The following is a 20,189-nucleotide window of genomic DNA, read 5'->3' on the forward strand; positions in this document are numbered from 1 at the left end:
ACATATGAAGGCTTGGTTGTATTAAGAAAAATATTAAACTTCTTCCAAACAACTGCATTTAGTTTCAATTTCTCTTGCTTTTGTACTTCATTTATGAATATAATTTAATCTAATTTTATTGAGGTTGGCACTGTTAAATCCACAATTAGCAACACTGAAAACAAATTACTGCATCACATATATTTCCCAAATAACTTCTGACTGGTGTTATGAGGAAGTACAGTATCAGTACGTTACAGTAACTACTAGGTATATACTAATAAGCTGAATAAGCAGAATTGAGTATGCTTAGAAAATAAGTGCTAAAACTTGCGGTTTAGCAGAAAACCTCATTTGCACTTTAACTGAAAACACTCATGATCTATCAATTGAAAACACGAGAAAATGGAAGAAAGTAAAATCTTGCTTAGTGTAACTTGAGTGAAAGTTGGAATCTTTGCATTTTAAAATTATAAATTAGAATTTAACACAAAAAATGACTCTGTAGAGATGCCACCTTGGAACCATATCTGTCACTAACTCCAGATCAAAGGTGATCATTTTACAAGCAAAATGAAGATTTTTCTATCCGCTGGTGCTGCAAACTGAGTTTAGGATTAGAAAAATATTCAGCTTCTGTTCTATTTGTATTAAAGAAAGACTTTCCATATGAAATTTGGCTCACCTATCAATAGGGTGATTAGATGTCCCGATTTTATAGGGACAGTCCCGATATTCGGGGTTTTGTCTTATACAGGCAACTATTATCCCCCACCCCATATCCTGATTTTTCACACTTACCATCTGGTCACCCTACATATCAACAGAATTGTTAGCCAAAATAGCATTTAACTAATCCTCTCTAAGATATGTTGGCTCTGTTAGGGTAACAAGAATAAAAGCTTATTTTAGTTATTAAACTAAATAGACATCACTGACTATACCGACATGACAGAAAGGAAGCAGATCTGTGGAGTAGAAGTGACATTTTTACATAGTCACTTTTCAGAGAAAACTCACATCAAATATATTTTTTATAGTCACTATAGGCCTATTTAATTCTCACATACCAAGAATGCAACATTTAGCATAAACACATGCAACAGAATTTCTAAAAACGCAAATTCCTCCTGAACAATTTAGAGAGATTACTTTATGCTGTTTCTTTCGAGCAATAGTCATGCTAGAAATACTGACTGTGAAATAAAAACAAGCACTTGTATCCAGATTCTTCAGTCCCTGCATTGTCATCTCGGAGACTAAACCTCTAGAGTACATCTCCACATGACACATTTACCTAAAGTGGCTGCACATGTCTAACGTAGGCTTTTGTTTAGTGATCATGGTCTTTTTGAGTTTGTTTAAATACTGAGTCCTAATGCTTACACACTAATCCCAGGACGTTTTGAAATGCTCTCAAGCTTTTAGAGGGAAAAACTGTTGCATGGACTTTGCAGATGAAACTGACCACAGTTCACTGGAACCAGCCAGTTCAGATAAATAAAATGAAAGCAGACATTTCTTGAGAATATCTTGAAAGCTTTTCCATTAGACCGTATCAGGGGTATACAATCTTCCCTCCCTTCCGATCTCCTCTTTCTTTAAATACTGTGTGTATATCTATTTATCTGCTTCATTTGATATCAAGCAAAGATCTCTGGGGGAAAGCTATATCTTCCAGTACTTTGTTTCATACTGCATTATAATGCAGCTATTACTATAATATCAAATTTAAACTCTAAACATTCCAAAATGGAATGGCTATTGCAAATCACTATCACTAAACTTCTTAGAACTAATTAGCAAGCAAATAAGGCATTTGTTCTGGGTATCTTTTAAAGTTATTCCCGCTTCATTGCAGGCTGAGATGCAGAGTTCGGTAATTTCTGAGTATAGCCTCTTCACTGGATGTCAAAGGGTAGTCTAGGAAAGCACAGTAAATAATATGGCAAGAATGTGTTGAACAGTTTGATGGAAATGCCTCAGGCTAGATTTTCAGTATGGGCTCAAGCTGGACATTCATTTGTGATATTATGATCATTTGGAGCGTATTACTCTAGATGTTCATTGGTACCTCCACTACTGTAATATCCTACATTTTATACATAAAGAAAATCAATGTACTACACACACTTTACCATGGCACAATATTGTTCTTCATTTCCTTAGTAATACAAACTATTAAAATATCCTACTAAATTCCAGACAACAATAATGGCAATAGTAACCTCGGCCAGCAGCAAAGGAAAGAGTTCACAGACTGCAAATGGTATCCAGGGTACTCTGAAAATGCACTGCCAAGTTTTCTCAATAGGATTCTCCAGCATGACACCCATATGTGACAAGAAAGTGATGAGCCATGGTATCTGTGCTTAAGGAGAGGGGTGCAAGCAAAGTCTGACACAATTGCTATCTTTTAAAAAACAAAATAGCCTTGGGTCCTCAAATCAGAGAGAGGTTACTTGTTTGTCATGTCTCCTTGGACTGGAAAATGAAACAGGTAGTTTATTATGATGTGTAGCCCTCAAATCCCATTGCTCACTCTTTCATTCTAGCTCATGTTCTTATCCCTGCTGATCCCCCAGGTTATTCGTACATTAGGAGCTTCCATCATATCACCTTTCAACCAACCTGGGGAGATGTGCAATTAGCTTCTTTTCAAGTTGTTGCTTATGTTACCCCATTGCTAGGCTCTAGGAATAACACGGCCACCACCTGTCCCTTGGGCCAGATCATGCCCTGTTGATACTTGCACACGTAGAAGAGGCCCTCCATGTACTGAACTCCCTCTGTCAAAGAGGAAAGTGAAGGTCGTTTCAGCCATCTCTTGACCCAAACCCCATAGAAAACTTATTGGGGGCAAATGGTGACTAGCATCATCCCTCCTAGGCTCCAGGGAATCTTCAGGAGAGTTAATCCAGCCTAAAGCTTTTCTGTGGAACTCCTCCATGCCATGGAATTCTGAGCAGTCTGAGGAGCAGCACTATCAGGAAGCTACGTGGGGAGCTCTAGAGCAGATGCACAGGACCTCCATCTGGATGTTCCTGGCCTCCACTAGATCTCCCAGAGTTCCACATGGATTTCCAAAAAGCCATAGGCCTGAAGGCTGAACCCCCTTCTCTTTCCAGAAGTGAATCAATACTCTCCCTTCACACAGAGGAACTGGGAAGAAATTCTTCAAGTGAACCCTTAAGTTTTCCTTCCCTCACTGCACTGTCTCATAAGTTTCAGCACTGGAGGAGGTAATTGGGCTATTGTTTAGAAACCAAGACCATCTTTAAAAAACCTGGTGCCCATTCGGGCTGCCACTGAAGCCAATGGAAGTTTTATCCTTGCTTTCACTGGAATAACATTAAGAATGATCTCTAGTTGCCACTATTTTATGGACCAATTTTACTTTGTCTCAAATTGGGTCCTTGGAAAGCAGAAGTAAGACAGTTCCTATTCTGGGTCTGTGACTTTCTACAAAAGACTGCCCACTATTGCTGCATCCTTAGCTTGGCTACATTTTAAAGCAATTGTAAAACTGCAGTTAGGTTTGTAAACATTTATAGCTCATTATTAATACCACGTGTAGCAGATGACCAAAGACACACATTTTACTTGTGAACAAAACACTCGTCACTTCACTAAATGTAAAGAAACTGCCTGAAAAATTCATAAGATCTGTTTCACAAATTACCAATTCAACCATAAAAGTGTATAGTAAAAATGACAAAAGATTTGTTCTTACAGTTGATAAAAAATTTATACCAAGGCATTCAAGTAAAGTTGCTTTCTGTGTTCTGATTTAATGAATCATTTGAGCAGTATCTGGCTGGGTGACAAAGATGTAGGGCTCGCTGAAGCCTACTCTAATGCCTACTGGTATAGTCTTCCTTGGGACAGTAAAGCCAGAACAATGTGTCAGACTGAAGTAATATCAAAGAAAGTAAGTGCAGTACTGAGGATGCTATGAGGTTGGCCCACAACACTTCTTGACCTGTGAATGTCTGGTAAGTACTTCTCTGTCCTACAGGCTCCAGTGACCCAGCAAGCCCAAAAGAAGAAGCAGCAGTGCGGTAATAAACAGTCTCTGCAATAAGATTTTTGCAATCTTGTAATTCAAGCTGAAAAACATACAAAGATTGCTTGATGGTTTTAACCCTATGGAAAGGCCCAGAGTCTGACGCTGTGTGAAACCACCAGTGATTTCTTAAAAGGTGAACTAATGTTAAATGTTTAATATGAATTTGTGAAAAGAAAGGTCTGTTTTAGAATACTGAAACGTTTACATTTTGCCTTTATTTAACTTTAAACCTGTATGTTAATTTGGAAAATGACTTCTTCCCACAGAATTATGTTGAAAAGCAGAATGTAAAATCAGGCATATGCTTTAAAAAAACAAAACAAAAACAAAAACAAAAAAACCTGTTGAAGAACCAGATCTCACCACATGCAAATTAAAATGATGTAGGAGTCTAGATATTTTAATATCACAATCTTACATAATAAAGGTATTCTGAGTATGTTCAAATGCAGACTGGGAACATTTAATTAAATACCCCAGTCAGAATATGTCTGAATAAGTTATGGCTGCCAAATGAGAATTTTTCTGTCTCAAAATACAACAATTTATTCAATAGTGTGTTGAAAGGTAATCAAGTATATAATTTTTTTTAAATGTACTTCATATTTTAAAGTAAAAACAGATTAATTCTTTCCATAGAGTAAAATAAATTCTTCAAGAAAGACAAAGTTTTCCAATGTGTTTTCTTCCATGCTAAAAGTTTTTCAAAAAAAGTCTATGCAACATTTGAATATGCAACATTTATCATAATGCACAAAGACTACTTTTTATAGGCAACACAACAGATAACTGGCTCAAAATTGGATCAAAATATAACAAAGCCTTTGCTCTAAAGTACTATATCAGCAAGAGAATGAATGTTTGGGAGAGATAGGTGAAAAGAGAAGTGTTGCTTTAAAAAACAAAAAAACAAACAATAAAAACCAATTTAGGATTTTGTATTTTTAAGCAAGTTGTGATTTTTCAAATGATTGTTATTGCAAACCTGACAGCTACAAAACTCCTGACAAAAGAAACACTGTTTAATTTATGTTAATATACTTGTATATAGTGCCTCACATAGATAATAATCTCAGTTAAAGAAAAACACCCTTATATTTTGTATAATTTTTCTAATTCTTAGAATTAGGTCACCTCTTGATAAATGTCATATATGTTATTTAGAATAATTGTAGTACTTACGCTGATAATAACACAACAGCAATTAGGGTCCATTCTGGCATTTTGTGAATAATATTTGTACTTGTTAACCTGAAAAATAATAAGAGCAACATCAAAAATTGTATTTTTTAGAATACAAATAAGATCAGAACAGTTTAAACCTACTATTAAGCAAGAATACAGGGCTGGGTTTTAAGACCTGATTTTGAGAAGTGCTGGGTACCCATTTAATTCTGTGCAAGTTTGTTAATATTCAAGTATCCTTAAAAGATTTTAAACCTCCTTCCTATTTATAGACATGCACAATGAGATCAGATTATGGTCCCTTTTATAGCAGTGTTAAAGCAGAGCAAGTGTATGGAATTTAGTGGAATTACTCCAGATTTACATTGGAGTAGCTAATATTAGAATCAGGTTTCTTATATTTTTAACAATATTGCACAATACCTAGTTATTTTAAATTTTTGGCCTTCTTCATCCTCTTATATAAGCACCTCACAAATAGTAAGAACACCTCTCTCTCCTTTCTTCATCTGTTGTAATAGCTTGAAAGGTAGCAGAATTCCCCCCACCACTCCCTCATGGCTCCTATGCATAAATGGTCTGTGAGGGAAAAAAAGCTAAATCAAAGAAAGAGAATTTGTATTATATTTTATTTGTATTATCAGAATGCAGGGAAGTCTCAGGTCATTCATCTCTCCAGTGAGAGAGTTCAGAAGCCTAGGTCCCATACCAGAGAAAGTTCTGTCCCCTGGACACAATGTCTATCCTTACTGATCAAGCTTCATGTTTCATGTCTACAGTAGCAGGCCATAGAGGTCATGGCTGCAGAGGGATACACAGTTTCCCACACAGCTAAGGCCAATCACCTGGTGATCTCTAATATCTGGACAGAATCTTTGTACTATACTCAATTCAATGAAGAGCAAGTGGAGAGAGAAGAGTACAGGAATGATGTGTGGCACCAATACCCATGTTGCTGCACAAATGGGTTACTGGATTTTGCATCAACTGAAGCTTTTAGGTGGTTTGGCTTCATCCCTAGATACAACAAAGCTGCAGCAAGTCAAGCTTGGAGGTCACAACACATGAATTACCATGGTCAGATATGGTCTGATAGGGTTACGGATAGTCTTATGGAAAGCCACAGATAGTAGCAGGTGTGGCTATTTGGACATCCAAAGCTGTGAGAAGCACAGGAGCTGTGAACACTCAACAGAGATAGTGTGGAGGTGGCAAGTTCCTCAAAATGCTTCCTTCTTCTTATCAGCATCTCTTCTATCTTACCTGGGTTTAGTTCAAACAGCTGTTTTTCACCTACATTCTCATTTCACAAACTACTGAAAAAAGCTTGGAGACATAGTGGTGGAACCTTTCAGCCTGTGTTGTCTCACCAGCTTACCCAGTAGCTTCATCCAGAAGTTGACTAAGATGGGGATATGGTAAGGCCTTGTGGGACACTGTATTCTAGAGGGGAGAGGGACAGTTTTCCATCATAACCTTCATAGTTCTATCTAAGAGGGAAGATTCAAGCCATTTGAGGACATTTCAACAGAAGAAACTGTTCCTGGAAGGTCTTCAAATAAGCTGTTGGGAGTCATCTATGGAGAAGCATATGGGTGGCCCTGGTTGAATGGCCAATTGTGGCCTGTGGTGCTAGCACTAACCATATAATTGGTCCCCGTCAAGAGGCCTCCACTCGCTGGCTATAGGCTGAGGCCCTTAACATGGGTGGAGAGAAAAAGAGCATATTTTGCTCCCTATCTGCTAACCTAACCCAAAAAACTATTTTTGTGCCCTGTAACTAACTACCCTTGAGCCAACAAGATGACCTTCTCTGTCTGGGGTTCATACTAGGGTATATATTTTATAAAGTGTGGCTCCACTATGAATAGAGAATCTAAAAAAATGATACACTTAGGTCCATGTTTCTTGCATCTCATTGATTTCCATACCCAATGTGCTCACTTTACAAGACAAGGTATTTTTTTCCTAAAGGCAAGCTCTACAATCTCGACTTGGGGTCAACAAGGGAAATTGGGTTTTCTTTCTTGGGTACTATCACAACTAGAGTATCTGCAAGAAAACAAACACCAACAGTCACACCTGGGCAATGCTAATGATTGGTTTTTGAAGTGGTAGCTCAATAAGTAGTCATTCCCACAGATAATTTTATAAAAGTTGTTAGACATGAATGTCCACAGTTGGGCCCTTATTGGAGTTCATAGAATTATAATAACTATGGATAATATGGCCCCAGCTGCTAGGTTGGGAAAAATATTGCAGGGGAGACAGAATACGCATGGGACCATCCCACTAGATTGAGGCACAGAGCAGAATGTTTCCATCATGGCCATATGCAGCACATTTATCCAGAAAAGGACGAGTTCTGCCCTTTTAGGCTTTGAGTGCCTCAGTGGTCAGCATATATTTTCAGGGAACCAGGAACAAATATATTTTGGCCTTACAATATGATACTTTTGTACTACATGAGAGAGAATAGCACAAAGCAGAGGAGGAGAGAGATCGATCTGGCAGAACAACTTAATAAAGTTGTTAAATACATCACGAGAATTTGTATGTCAGGTCCCAAGATTCCTTGTGCATCAGACCCCGAGATCCTGTTCACACTAGTGGCACAGTTAACACTATACAGGATTATGTTTGCAAAATGTATAATTAAAATTCCATAACCACAGCAGTTAACAGTGTGTTGCCCCTGCCAGAGGTCAAGCTATCACATGGTTGTCTTTCTGTAATCATGTCAGTGTTACCTATTCAGCCAGTTCTCCTTCCCTCCCCAGTTCTGTATGCTAGGACACCCCAGAGTGCATTGTGTCAGATTGCTGCTCCTGCTCTGCATGTATGTCCTCCAGGCAGTCTGTATCTTGCAGAGGTAGTATGGAATAACTGGCCAGGTTTTCTCTAAATGTTCCAGTAACATAGAGTTATGCAGCAAGGCAGGTATAAATGTCTAAACACTGCTGTGATGACAAAAATGGCCATGTGACAGCAACTGAACTGTGTTATCCATAACTAATTAAAGATGACCATGCCTCTAATTGGTTACGAAATCACAACTATAGATCTCTGGCCAATAAACTAGCCTAATGCTGGTTTCAGCAGCAGGACAGAGCACTGCTGGTGTTCTGAATGCATTCAAACTATGATAACTGCTACACTGCACGTGTAGTTCCCATGTTAGCAAAACATCACAAACCATATTATATCATGCATCATTTTCCAGGCAACAAAGATTATATTACAAAGATAGTCACTTTTTAATCAGAAATACATAGCACTTGTTTTTATCAATATCTGACAAAAACAATAGTTTGAGTTTTAAGGTTGTCCTTTTTTCCCTCCAAGGCAAGAATTCCCCTCTCTCCCTCTGCTGAATGAGAATTAGGGTTAACAGAAGAATAATTGACAGATCCAAGACTGGAACCTTATCCAGGCAAAGTGTCAAATCTTGCTAAGTTTGTATAAAATTCCAAATACTACAGCTAATATAGTGGTTCAAAAAAAAAAAAAAAAAATCACACATAACACACACTTCCAATTATAAACTGTAAACTGCTTAGCATAGTTTCAGTAGAAGAGCAACAGATATTCAAATCTCACAAATAGGTATAACAAGACATCCTCCCTGCTTCCGTTTCCTGCTTTATTTCCTCAGCATAGCAATTCATTTCAACTAACAACCACCTCATTCTTGACATTACATGTATCTGTGGTTATTGGTTTGGAAACCTGACACTTTTTTATTAATCTTTAGCAAAAAACACTCTATATAAAACATTTCACATTTCTTTATCTGCCTGAGCAGTTGGCAGTGCTAGGAAATTTTTTTTAAAGTAACAACTAAAATAGCAATGTTGTTTCTCCCCATCCTTATTGAATCTAGATGATTTTCTTCCAAAAAAGGTAAGTGTTAAATATCAATTTGATAAATATCAGCCCTGACTACTGAAGTGGTGCATCTTCATCTATATTATTTCCTTCCTATACTTTAATAAAATTAACACCGAGTACTAAATGAAGTGGCCATGTCATATAATATAACCAGTATTTTTGGTTAAATAGTGTGGATTGTTTGAAACATACCAACATGTACTGATGACTATTTGAAATTGCTAAAGGCAGTGCCTAGCAACACAAAGTTAGTATGCGCTAAACTTTTTCTTGCTTAGAGAATATGAGACAAAACAAAGACTTAAGGTCTCGACTCAGTACTGATGACAGTGATAAACACTACTATGAAATGCCTGATGGAATCATCTTGACAGGCAATTCATATGTAACATTCCAGTTAATCTGTTCTGATGAGATACAATGGAAGAGACAGTTCTAAATCACCTGGGAAAACGCTGTCAAATAGCAGAGAAAGCAGCTTCACTTTGCTCTACAAGAAGCTATTATTGATTAGAGCACAAGAAGGCATCATTCTTGTACACAAACTAAGAGATGTAGTTATTTGTGTCAATTAACTCTTATTCAATGTTAGTATTGATTGGCAAGGTCTCAACACTAGTTGTTGCCATCAATATGCTATTTACAGTGGAGATAGTCAGAAGACAGAGATAACCTGCTGGATGCAGTAATATAGATCTGTTGATGCACTACTGTCACTTGACTGGATGAGTAGTCAGGATTCCACAACCAGTAACCTTTTGGTACCTGTCCTACAGTACTTGTGCAACTATATTAAAAAAGACATTTTAGAAAGATCAGCCTAAAGCATGCAACCTACAGGTGCAAAGCCTTAACCAGTAAGGAGCAATGAAAGGACAATCACTTTACAAAACAAACAAACAAACAAACAAAAACAATCTGTGTGTCAACAGCAAGGTATCTGAAAAGTAAAGCTTTAAAAAAAAAAAAAAAAGAGCCAAGTGCAAGTCCCCACTAAAAAACGGTTCATTAATTCTTTGTCTTCTCATTAGCCAAAGCTGCAACTTCAAAACAAACTATGAGGGAGGGAAAAAAATGTCACTACAATCATATCTTGTAAACATATATTGTGGGGGAAAATACCCAGCAGCAATGTTTTAAAAGTAAAATTTTAACCCTATGATTTGGGTTTGCAGAGTTCTAATTTTCTGTTAAAAAGTATGACAAAAAACCCGACAAGTTTTTAAAGAGAGAAACTACAGCAAGTAGCTTAGCCCATGCAGGGCTGGATGACTAGGTGTGGAAAGCCAGAGGATGCCCCCAAGATCTCAAAAGATTCCAATTGGTCATTCTGGTGGTTTGGCTGCTGTCAAACCTCATACATACTGAAGGAGATTTGCTTCATGCAGCACAGACTGCAATAGAAGGGAAAAAGCAGTATTAAATCCAGCTACAATATTTGCTTCATCCCTGCAGGTGGAGACATGACCCGCAGAGCTGCATTAGCAGCACGTGAGGGCATGTAAAAGTGTTTGGCAGACTGAATCAGGGTAACAAAAGGATGGCAGGTGAAGTGTAAAAAAAAAAAAAAAAAAAAAAAACACACCACCTAGGAAACCAAAAATAAAAGGCAGCAAGAGAAAATATAAATATTGCCTCCTGTCAGTCGCTGACAGGAGCAGAGCATATAGAAAGAGATGTTACTTACTTGCAGAGTAAACTGAGTTCTTTGAGATGTTTTGTCCCAACAGATACTCCACGTCAGGTGTCTGCGTGTGCTCATGTGCCTCTGATATGAAGACATATGAGGCAGGGTGGACCCACCGCTGCTCCAGGTTCTTCTCCACCTTGAAATCTGGCCTAATGCTGGGACTTCAAAATAGAGAGGAAGAAGGGTGGAGCCTCTGTAGGGACAAAACACCTTGAAGAACTCAAGTTACTGCACAAGTAGCCTCTCCTTCTTCAAGTAATTGTCCCTATGAGTGCTTCACTTCACGTGACTCTTGAGCAGTGCCCCTGGCTATGGCGGCTGGTGCTGAGGTGTCCTATTTAGTACAGATTGGAGAACAGCCATCCCAAAGGGTGAATGACACTTGGAAACATACACTCTGAGCTACAGCCTTTTGTTTTCAGTATTTACTGATTTTCACAAACAAATTCCTACATTTAAAAAAAGTCAGTATTCTTGTTTTACTGATTTTCACCAAATTTTGGGTAGCCAGCCCGAGGCTCCCTGTTGCTGTGAGACGGGATCAAGGAAGGGAGCTGGGTCCCGGGCAGCTGAGACCACCAAACCACGGCATTGACAGACCCACAGAGAACGGAGGGTCCCCTGAGTACTGTCCCTGGTATTTAGGCACTCCTGTGCAGTCCCATCTGTTTTCCCTGCCAGACAGAGTCGCCTTCTCACCTCAGTCCTTCAGCACAGATCCATATGCTCCCCCACTGTGCAGAGGAAGTGAGACAGGCAGGGAGCTGGGTTCTGGCAGCTGAGACTGACCCTGCAGTGATGGGCTCACAGGAAGCGGAAGGCTTGCCACCTATGGTTATTGGCACCCATAGCTGCCCCCCATCTGCTGTCCTTCGTTTTCAGGTTTCACTGCTTTTTCACCTGTGTTTTAAATTTTGGAATAAAAACCGATAAATTCCCAGGAAATTTAAAACAAAATTAAAACTAAAAATGAAAGGCCTTAACTATGGCATTGTGTTGGGAAAAGGTGTGAATGGATGATCAGGTGGCAGCTTTACAGAGGTCTTTGATGAGGATGTTCTTGAGCAAAACCATAGAGGTAGACTGTGCCCTAGTGGAATGGGCAGTCATCCTTGAGGGAGGATGCACTTTAGAGAGTTTGTAGCAGGACAAAATGTTTCCAGAGACTCATATGGATAGAGATAGGGCTTCCATTCATTCTGTCTACAAAGGAGACACAGAGTCTAGGAGAAGCTCTGAAGGGCCTAATTCTTTCTAGGTAAAACACTGGTGCCCTCTTAACATTCAGAGTGTGTAGACTAGCTTTCCTAGGGTTGTGCAGTTGAGGGTAGAAGATGGGTAATTGAATGTCCTGGTTAACATGGAAGTACGAGGAGATCTTGGAGAGAAAATAGGGATGGGGGCAAATAAAATAATATTTGTCCAAATAAAATACTGTGTAGGGTGGATCTGCCATAAGTATTGCCTGTTCCCCTGCTCTCCTAGCTGAAATAAGAGCTACGAAAAAAGAGCTTTTCATGGATAAGTGCAGGAGAGAGAACTCGGCTAGAGGCTTGAACGGTGGTCTCATTAGGGCATTGAGAATGAGATTAAGATTCCCAAGATGAAATAGGTTGTCTAACATATGGAAAGAGGTTAGCCAGTCCTTTAGTGAACATAGAGGTCATAGGATGTGCAAATACTGAGAACCCATCAACAGCTAAGTGGAATCATTTACATTTACAAGGGCAAGTCTTCCTCATGAACAGTTTTTTACTGTTCAACAGTATGTTCTGCACTTCAAATGAACAGTCCATTTCTATGTCCGAGAGCTATCCCAGAGCTAGGCCTTGAGATGTGGCATAGTAGATTAGGGCAAATAGTTTTCCCTGAGTCTTGAGACAGCAAGTATATTGTCAGTGGCAGGTGAAGAGGCAGTTGAAGTCAAACAAATCAGGTCCAGGAATCATAAGTTTCTCAGCCAGGATGGTGCCATCAGAATGATTTTGGCTTTGTCCAGCATTATCTTTTTCAGGACTTTGGGCTTGTCTACACTTACCTCCGAGATTCGGCGGCAGTCGACTGGAGTTACGCAAGCTACGCAAAAAACTTGCGTAACTCCCGTTGACTTCTCTGCTTCTGTTCGGCGCAGCGTCTTCAGTGCACTGCACCGACGGGAACCGTGTTCCCGACAACGCAGCACTACGCCGCTTGAGAAGGTGGTCTTAATACGTCGATTTCTGGATCGACTGAGTGGGTCTTCACTGACCGCTCAGTCGATCCAGAGAAATCGATCTGACGGCAGCAGAAGACGTAGCCTTTGAGAAGCAACAGTGTGACAGGGGATAGACATAAAGCAGAGACGGTGGCCATGGAATGAGGCGAGCATCATTTAGAGAACTGCGGCCTCGTCCCCACTTGGAGCAGAACTGTTGGATGCTGTGGTGAAGAAGTCTATCTCTGGAAAGCCCCAGGTGAAAAATCCTGTAGGTTCTGATTGTTCAATTCTCATTTGTGGTCTTGGCAAAAATGTCTTCTCAGTGTGTTGGCTATGAGGTTCTGCAAACCGGGTAAAAATGCAGCTGAAATGTCGCTGTGGTTGGCTATGCATGAAATCCAAAGTTTTTGTGTTTCTGTGCAGTAAAGGACAGGGATCTTGCTCCTCCTTGGTGGTTTATGTAATACATGATCACTCTGTTTTCAGTCATGATCCTGACTCGATGACTTTTGATTATGGATAGAAAATGGTTGCATGCATGCCAAACTGTTCTGACACTGAGTAGATTAATGTGAAGCAGAGATTCCTGAGGTTGCCCTGAACACTAAGGTAGGCACCCCAGCCTAACAGAGAGCTACCTGTAGTTATGGTTTCTTTGGGGGGGTCTATGACTGAATAGGACTCCACACAAGCCTTATGCAAATCCTTCCATCAACAGAAGGACTCAAGGAATTTTTGGAGAATGGACGCTAGTCTGTTTAGGCTGTGCTTGTTGGGCATATCGATGGTCCTGAGCCAGGCCTTAAAACTTCGGGAATATAATCTGGCATAATGTGTCATGAATGTGCAGGCTGCCATGTGACTCAACCGTTGCAGGCAGGTTCCGGATGTTTGAGGACTTAAATGAAGTTGGGATATGAGACTGAACATCGTGACAAATCTGTCTGGTAGTAAGTGGTGGTTAGGGAGTCAAGTTAAGGAGACAGTTATCTAGATAGGGAAAGACCACCACTTTTAACTGTCTCCTGAGCAGCCACCACAGAAAAGACCTTCTTGATGACTCTGAGGGTCAGTCAAGAGGCAGTCTGAATGTACCTCATATTGATGATATTCGTGACTGACCACAAACTGTAGGAAGTGTCTGTGAGCTGGATGTGTTGTACTATGAAAGTATGTAACCTGGAGATCAAGGGCCACAAAAATATCCCCTGGATTTAGAGATGGCATAATTGCTGCTAAAGTTACTATCCTGAACCTGTGAGACTGAATGAATGTGTTCAGCACTGAGATCCAATGTCAGTCTCTATCCCCATTTCTTCTTGGGCACCAGGAAGAGTCTAGAATAGAACCCTTTCCCTATGTAGGGAGAGAGAACTGATTCTACCACATCTAATTGCAAGAAGGATTTCACCTCCTATTTTAGGAGATTTTTTGTGAGATGGGTCCCTGAAGAGGGATGGGGGAAGGTGGATGGTGGGAACTGATGGAGCTGACAAGAATGACGTAGCCTCACATCATGACTTCTAGCACTCTTATGTCCGATGTGATTTGTTTCCATTACTCAGCACGGGGGACTTGGGCTCCTCAAAGACCAGGAGATTCCTCAGCAACAGGAATCTGCTTGGTACAAGGGAGGCAGGACACTGAAGAGAAGAGTCTGCTGTAGCTGAAATCACTAGTACTGAGATGGCAAAAGGTCGCGATCGGAACGCCCCTTGTGTTTGTGCCCCACTGGAGGGACCAGGACCAGGGCAGCTGGTGCCAGCATTGACCTCTTTGAGTTGGCAGAGTTCTTTTGCCTGGCTGGTTCTGCGCCAGGTACTTCTATCGGTACCACATAGGGCTGTGTACCAAGAAACTTTTCAGTGCAAGTAGCACTAGTATCTTTTTAGTTGTTGCTGGAAGCTCAGAGGGTCTAGGAGCCATGATTGTATCTCTGTAATGGGATAGAAGATTTCTGAGACAACCTTTTCTTTAACGCCTCTCTATCAGCAGACTTAAGTCTCTTCTTTTTTGAGTCCTTTGAACTAGTCTCTGTTTCCCCATGGTTCTTACTCAACAGAGAGAGACCCATGGAAGATGAAGGAGCGCTTTGGTTGGCTGATCCTGATGTACTGAAGTGGGGGGGTTGGTGGGCCCTGAATTGTAGGAAGGTTTCACAGAATGCACCATGAGAAGCAACTTAAATCTATCCTCCTTCAGCTTCCTGGGTCTGCTCTTGAATCCAATGAAGATCTTGCACTGTGACAGGATGTGTGTCTCCCCCAGACTGTGCAGTCAACTGGATTGACTGTTGCTGAGGGGAAAAGACCTTCTACAGCTCTGGCAGGTTTTAGAACCTTGACTGTGAAAAAGAAGGCGGGGGGAGGGGAGAATTGGGAACGAAAAACAACACACAAAAAGCGTGCAAGGTAAGTTAAAAAGTAAAATAATAAAAATTGAAGGATAAGGTGAAGAAAGTTAGCTAGGACTAGGGGTCCACACTCATTCACAGAAACAGAACTTTCTCTCGCACTGTGAGCAGTTGAGAAGTAACTGAAGCAGTGGCAGGTCCACCCTGCCTTACGTGCCCTCGGATTGGAGCAAAATAATGTACACCACACAGGCACGGATCATGCAGACACTGATACCAAAAGCCTCTGATCAGAGGCACACAGGCATATGCACACCTGAAGCAGAGCACCCACAGGAAGAGAGCACTCAAAGAAGAAAAAGCTATTTTTGGCATGGGAAGTTGCAGGAGCAATAGAGAAGCCCAAACTTTAGGTAAAAATTGGGTTAAAACTAAAAACTAAAAACAAAAACCACAAGAAAAGGAGAGTTCATACAGAAGGTCATATTTTTTTTGGCATCAAAATGTCAAATCACCTATACTTGGGTATATTTTCTCATTAAATCAGTGTCAGCTCCTGCATGAGTGATCCATCATTGATCAGATTCCTGTCTGGCAAGAATAGCATGATGGCCTGATCCTTGCCTCTAACAGGAATAGGGTACCGTTAGCGGGTAACAAGATTCAAGCACACCCACAGTGCTTTTGGGCCAAAACTTGGCTCTGAGACCCAACCATCTGGAATTTTCAGGAAAGAAGCTCTTTGAACAATACAAGGGCTCACTCACTTCAGGGACAGTGTGTACTGCCTCCTAGTGCTCCGAGGAGTAGGTGGTCATCTTGAAAGGAAACCTTTACAGGTGAACTGTCAAGGAACACAGGGATTGCCATACTGAATCAGATCCAGTATACGGTCTCAGAATGTGGCCAGCACCAGATGTTTCAGATGAAGGTGCACGAAACTGCAGTCGGCAGTTATTGAACAAAATGCGCCAGGAAAAATTTCTTCCGAATTTCTTCCCATTAGGGACTGGTTTATGCACTAACATGCATTAAAATGATTATATCCCTTCCAAACTCTTGTTTTTGTATCCTCACTATAACAACTCTGGATATTCTTGTTATCTGTATAAAGCGTCCAATCGTTTTTAAAAATCCTGCTAAGCTCTTGTCCTCTGTGGCATCTTGGGACAATGAGTTCTATGGGCTGATTGTGCTGGGTGAAAAAGTATTTCCTTTCATCAAGTTTTATCAGAAGTCGGTCCAATAAAAGATATTACCTCACCCACGTTGTCTCTCTAATTTACTAGATTTAGTCATAGATTTCTATGTAAATACCTAATTTTCTCTTGGTCTTTAACAGAGTCTGGAGAGTTATTTGACATCTCAGTTTTTGTAACACAGGCTTACAAGCACTGGGGGACTTTGCTTGGGAAGAACTATAACCGTTCTGAAATGTCTCCAGAGATCTCTTTAGAGCACTTCCCAGCAGTGGTTATTAAATAAAATGCTGCCCAAAACAGGCTGAACTGCAAGTGTTCCTTTAAAAACCAATGGAGCTGAAAATTGCTGTTGCTCAGTTCACAACATTGTCTTTTAGCCTTCTTTAGCTAAACTCTCCCATGTTATGACTAAATGTTTTACCCCTATGATGGGCCTTCGGCAAATTTTCAGCCATAAGTACTTCCAGTACACAAAGCAGAAAAGAGAACTTATTTGTAAGAGATGTCCACTCATTATTTTTTTCAGCATTTCAACCCCATTAACATAGTGAATGGTATTTAAGGCCCAAATCCTCCAAATGCTTCAGCAAATGGTTTAACTGTCTCTTGTGAGTATTTGCACTGAAATCATTGAGACTACTCATGTGAATAAAGTTAAACCAGGGCATACAAGTGTTTGCAGGATTGGAGTGCTATGCATCAATGACTACTAGTTTTGTCCTCATGTTCATGAGGTAGTATTTGCCACCAGCTCCTGCTGCATCAAAAATCCAGGAGAAGATGAAGAAAAGGCCCAATGAATTGTTCCTCCTTGCTAGGAGCAGCAGGAAGGAGTAAGAAGGGAAAATAAATGTAGGTTTAGTTTAATTGATTCTATGGGAAACTAAAGTGGAGAATTTGGCCCTAGACTATGCATCTTGTATTTTGTAATCTTGCTCTCAGCAACAACAATGTAAATTCAAAATATTTACATTATTTAGGTTCCTAAAGGACCCATTGTTCTAGGTGCTACAAGGTCCCCAAGTCCTTCAGCATTCATCAACCCTTAACCAGGGGGTGGGGAGAACTCAGGGAGAACCAGGGTTTAAAAAGCCCACTCCTAAGAGACCAGAGGAGATAGCAAACAGGGCAACTAACAGGGGAGTTTTGCTAGGGAGTTTTAGAGGGGGAATGGGATAATGGGGCAGTGCGGGTGGGCGGGGTGGGCTGGCTATCCAGTTTATTGCACTGAGTGCAACATGTCTGATTACCCTACCCTATGGGTGGATGGCGTATGTGTGCATTCCGATGCAAGGCCCTCAGAGACCACATATGGGCTTTGAAGACCAAGGTGGCTAAACTGGAGGAGCTAAGGGAGATGGTGATGTATATAGATGAGACTTTCTGGGACAAAGTAGAATGGTCCCACCCCGGTCTGACAGCCTCTGTACTGCTGAGGAGGATGAAAGTCTCAGAGAAGGAGAACATTAAAGAGGAGCGGAGGGAAACGATCCCATAGTTGGGACTCTCCTTTCAGATGATGTCATGGTATCCTCTCGCACTGAGGATACCTCTCGGGGGAGGGAATGCCAGTTATTAGGAAAAGACAGGTAATAGGAATGGGGGACTCGATCATTAGAAATATAGATAGCTGAGTTTGTGATGAGCGGGAGAACCACATGGTAACTTGCCTGCTGGGTGCAAAGGTTGTGGATCTCTTGAGACATCTAGGTAGACATATGTGTAGTGCTGGGGAAGAGCCGGTGATCATGGTACATGTAGGTACCAATGACATAGGGAAGGATAGGAGTGAGGTCCTGGAGGCCAAGTTTAGGTTGCTAGGTAAGAGATTGAGGTCCAGATTGACCAGACTGACCTCCATGGTAGCATACTCTGAAATACTTCCTGTTCCATGTGCAGGGCCAGTTAGAGAGGCAGAACTGCAGAGTCTCAATGCATAGATGAGACAATGGTGTAAGGAAGAGGGATTTAGATTTATTGGAAACTGGGGAATCTTTTGGGAAAGGGGGAGCCTGTACAGGAAGGATGGGCTCCACCTAAACCAAAACAGAGTTGGATTGCTGGCACATAGTTTAAAAACAGCTCTACAACCTTTTTAATTTTAAGGGCTGGGGGAAAGCTGACAAGGGCGGAGGAGCACGTGGTTCGAAAAGAGACATCCCTTAGGAGAGGATTAATGGAGATTTTTCTATATCCTCTCTATCCAAGTAAGGAGGAGAGGATGGAAAAGGATAAAACATGGGTAGGATCTGATGAGAAAGAATCAAATGAAAAAGAGTCCCATTCAATTACATCACATAATGGCAGACAGCTAAAAGGTGAGTTTTTAAAGTACTTATACACAAATGCTAGAAATCTAAATACTAAAATTGGTGAACTTGAGTGCCTCGTATTAAATGAGGATATTTATATAATACGCAATACAGAAAGTGGGTGGAATGAGGATAATCAATGTGATACAGTAAAACCAAGGTACAAAATATATCAGAAGGACAGAATAGGTTGTACTGGTGGGGGAGTGGAACTATATGTGAAAGAAAGCCTAGAGTCAAACGAAATAAAAAATCTTAAATAAACCAACCTGTGCCATAGAATCTCTATGGATAACAATTCCATGCTTGAATAGTAAGAATATAACAATAGGGATATACTACCAACCACTTGACCAGGGTAATAGTTGAAATCCCCCATTATTACGGAGTTTTTTATTTTTATAGCCTCTCTAATTTCCCTGAGCATTTCATAGTCACTATCTCCATATTGATTGGGTACATGTCACCTCAGGATGGCATGCACAAATAAAGTTTCTTGATGCCTTAAATGACTGCTTCTTGGATTAGCTAGTCCTGGAACCCATAAGAGGAGAGGACATTCTTGATTTAGTCCTAAATGGAGCACAGGATCTGGTATAAGAGATGAATATAGCTGAACCGCTTGGTAATAGTGACCATAACATAATAAAATTTAACATCCCTCTAGGGGAGGGGGAGAGGAGGAACACCACAGCAGCCTACCACGGTAGCATTTAGTTTCAGAAAGGGGAATTTAACTAACTTTCTCATTTTTGTGTAACAGAAATTAAAAGTGAAATCCCTGTAAAAAGTTTCCATGCAGTTTGAAGACACCATAATAGAGGCTCAATCTAAATGTATATCCCAAATTAAAAAACATAGTAAGAGGACCAAAAAAGTGCCACCGTGGCTAACCAACAAAGTAAAAGAAGCAGTTGGAGGCAAAAGGCATCCTTTAAAAAGTGGAAGTTAACTCCTATTGAGGAAAATAGAAAGGAGCATAAACTCTGGCAAACGAAGTGTAAAAATATAATTAGGAAGGCCAAAAAGAATTTGAAGAAGAGCTAACCAAAGACTTGAGACGTAACAGAAAAATTTTAAAGTACATCAGAAGTAGGAAGCCTGCTAAACAACCAGTGGGGCCTCTGGACGGTTGAGATGCTAAAGGAGCATTCAAGGAAGATAAGGTTATTGTGGAGAAACTAAATGAATTCTTTGCATCAGTCTTCACGGCTGAGGATGTGAGGGAGATTCCCAACCTGAGCAATTCTTTTTAGGTGATAAATCTGAGGCACTGTCCTATATTGTGGTGTCACTGGAGGAGGTTTTGGA

The 20,189-nt window shown here is 40.5% G+C and overlaps 1 protein-coding gene across 2 annotated transcripts in view; it reads right to left on the reverse strand.

Moving 5' to 3' along the window:
• Positions 1 to 20,189, reverse strand: part of RPAP2 (RNA polymerase II associated protein 2) — a 65,144-nt gene that overhangs the window by 20,341 nt on the left and 24,614 nt on the right. For both annotated transcript variants that reach the window (XM_067538478.1, XM_067538477.1), the window contains exon 11: positions 5,231 to 5,299. In XM_067538478.1, the coding sequence (XP_067394579.1) occupies positions 5,231 to 5,299 (69 nt within the window). The remainder of the gene's footprint in view (positions 1 to 5,230; positions 5,300 to 20,189) is intronic.

Source organism: Emydura macquarii, unplaced genomic scaffold (genome assembly GCF_026122565.2).
Source record: "Emydura macquarii macquarii isolate MOO-44397 ecotype Brisbane River unplaced genomic scaffold, CSIRO-AGI_Emac_v2 contig_480, whole genome shotgun sequence".
NCBI lineage: Eukaryota > Metazoa > Chordata > Testudines > Chelidae > Emydura > Emydura macquarii.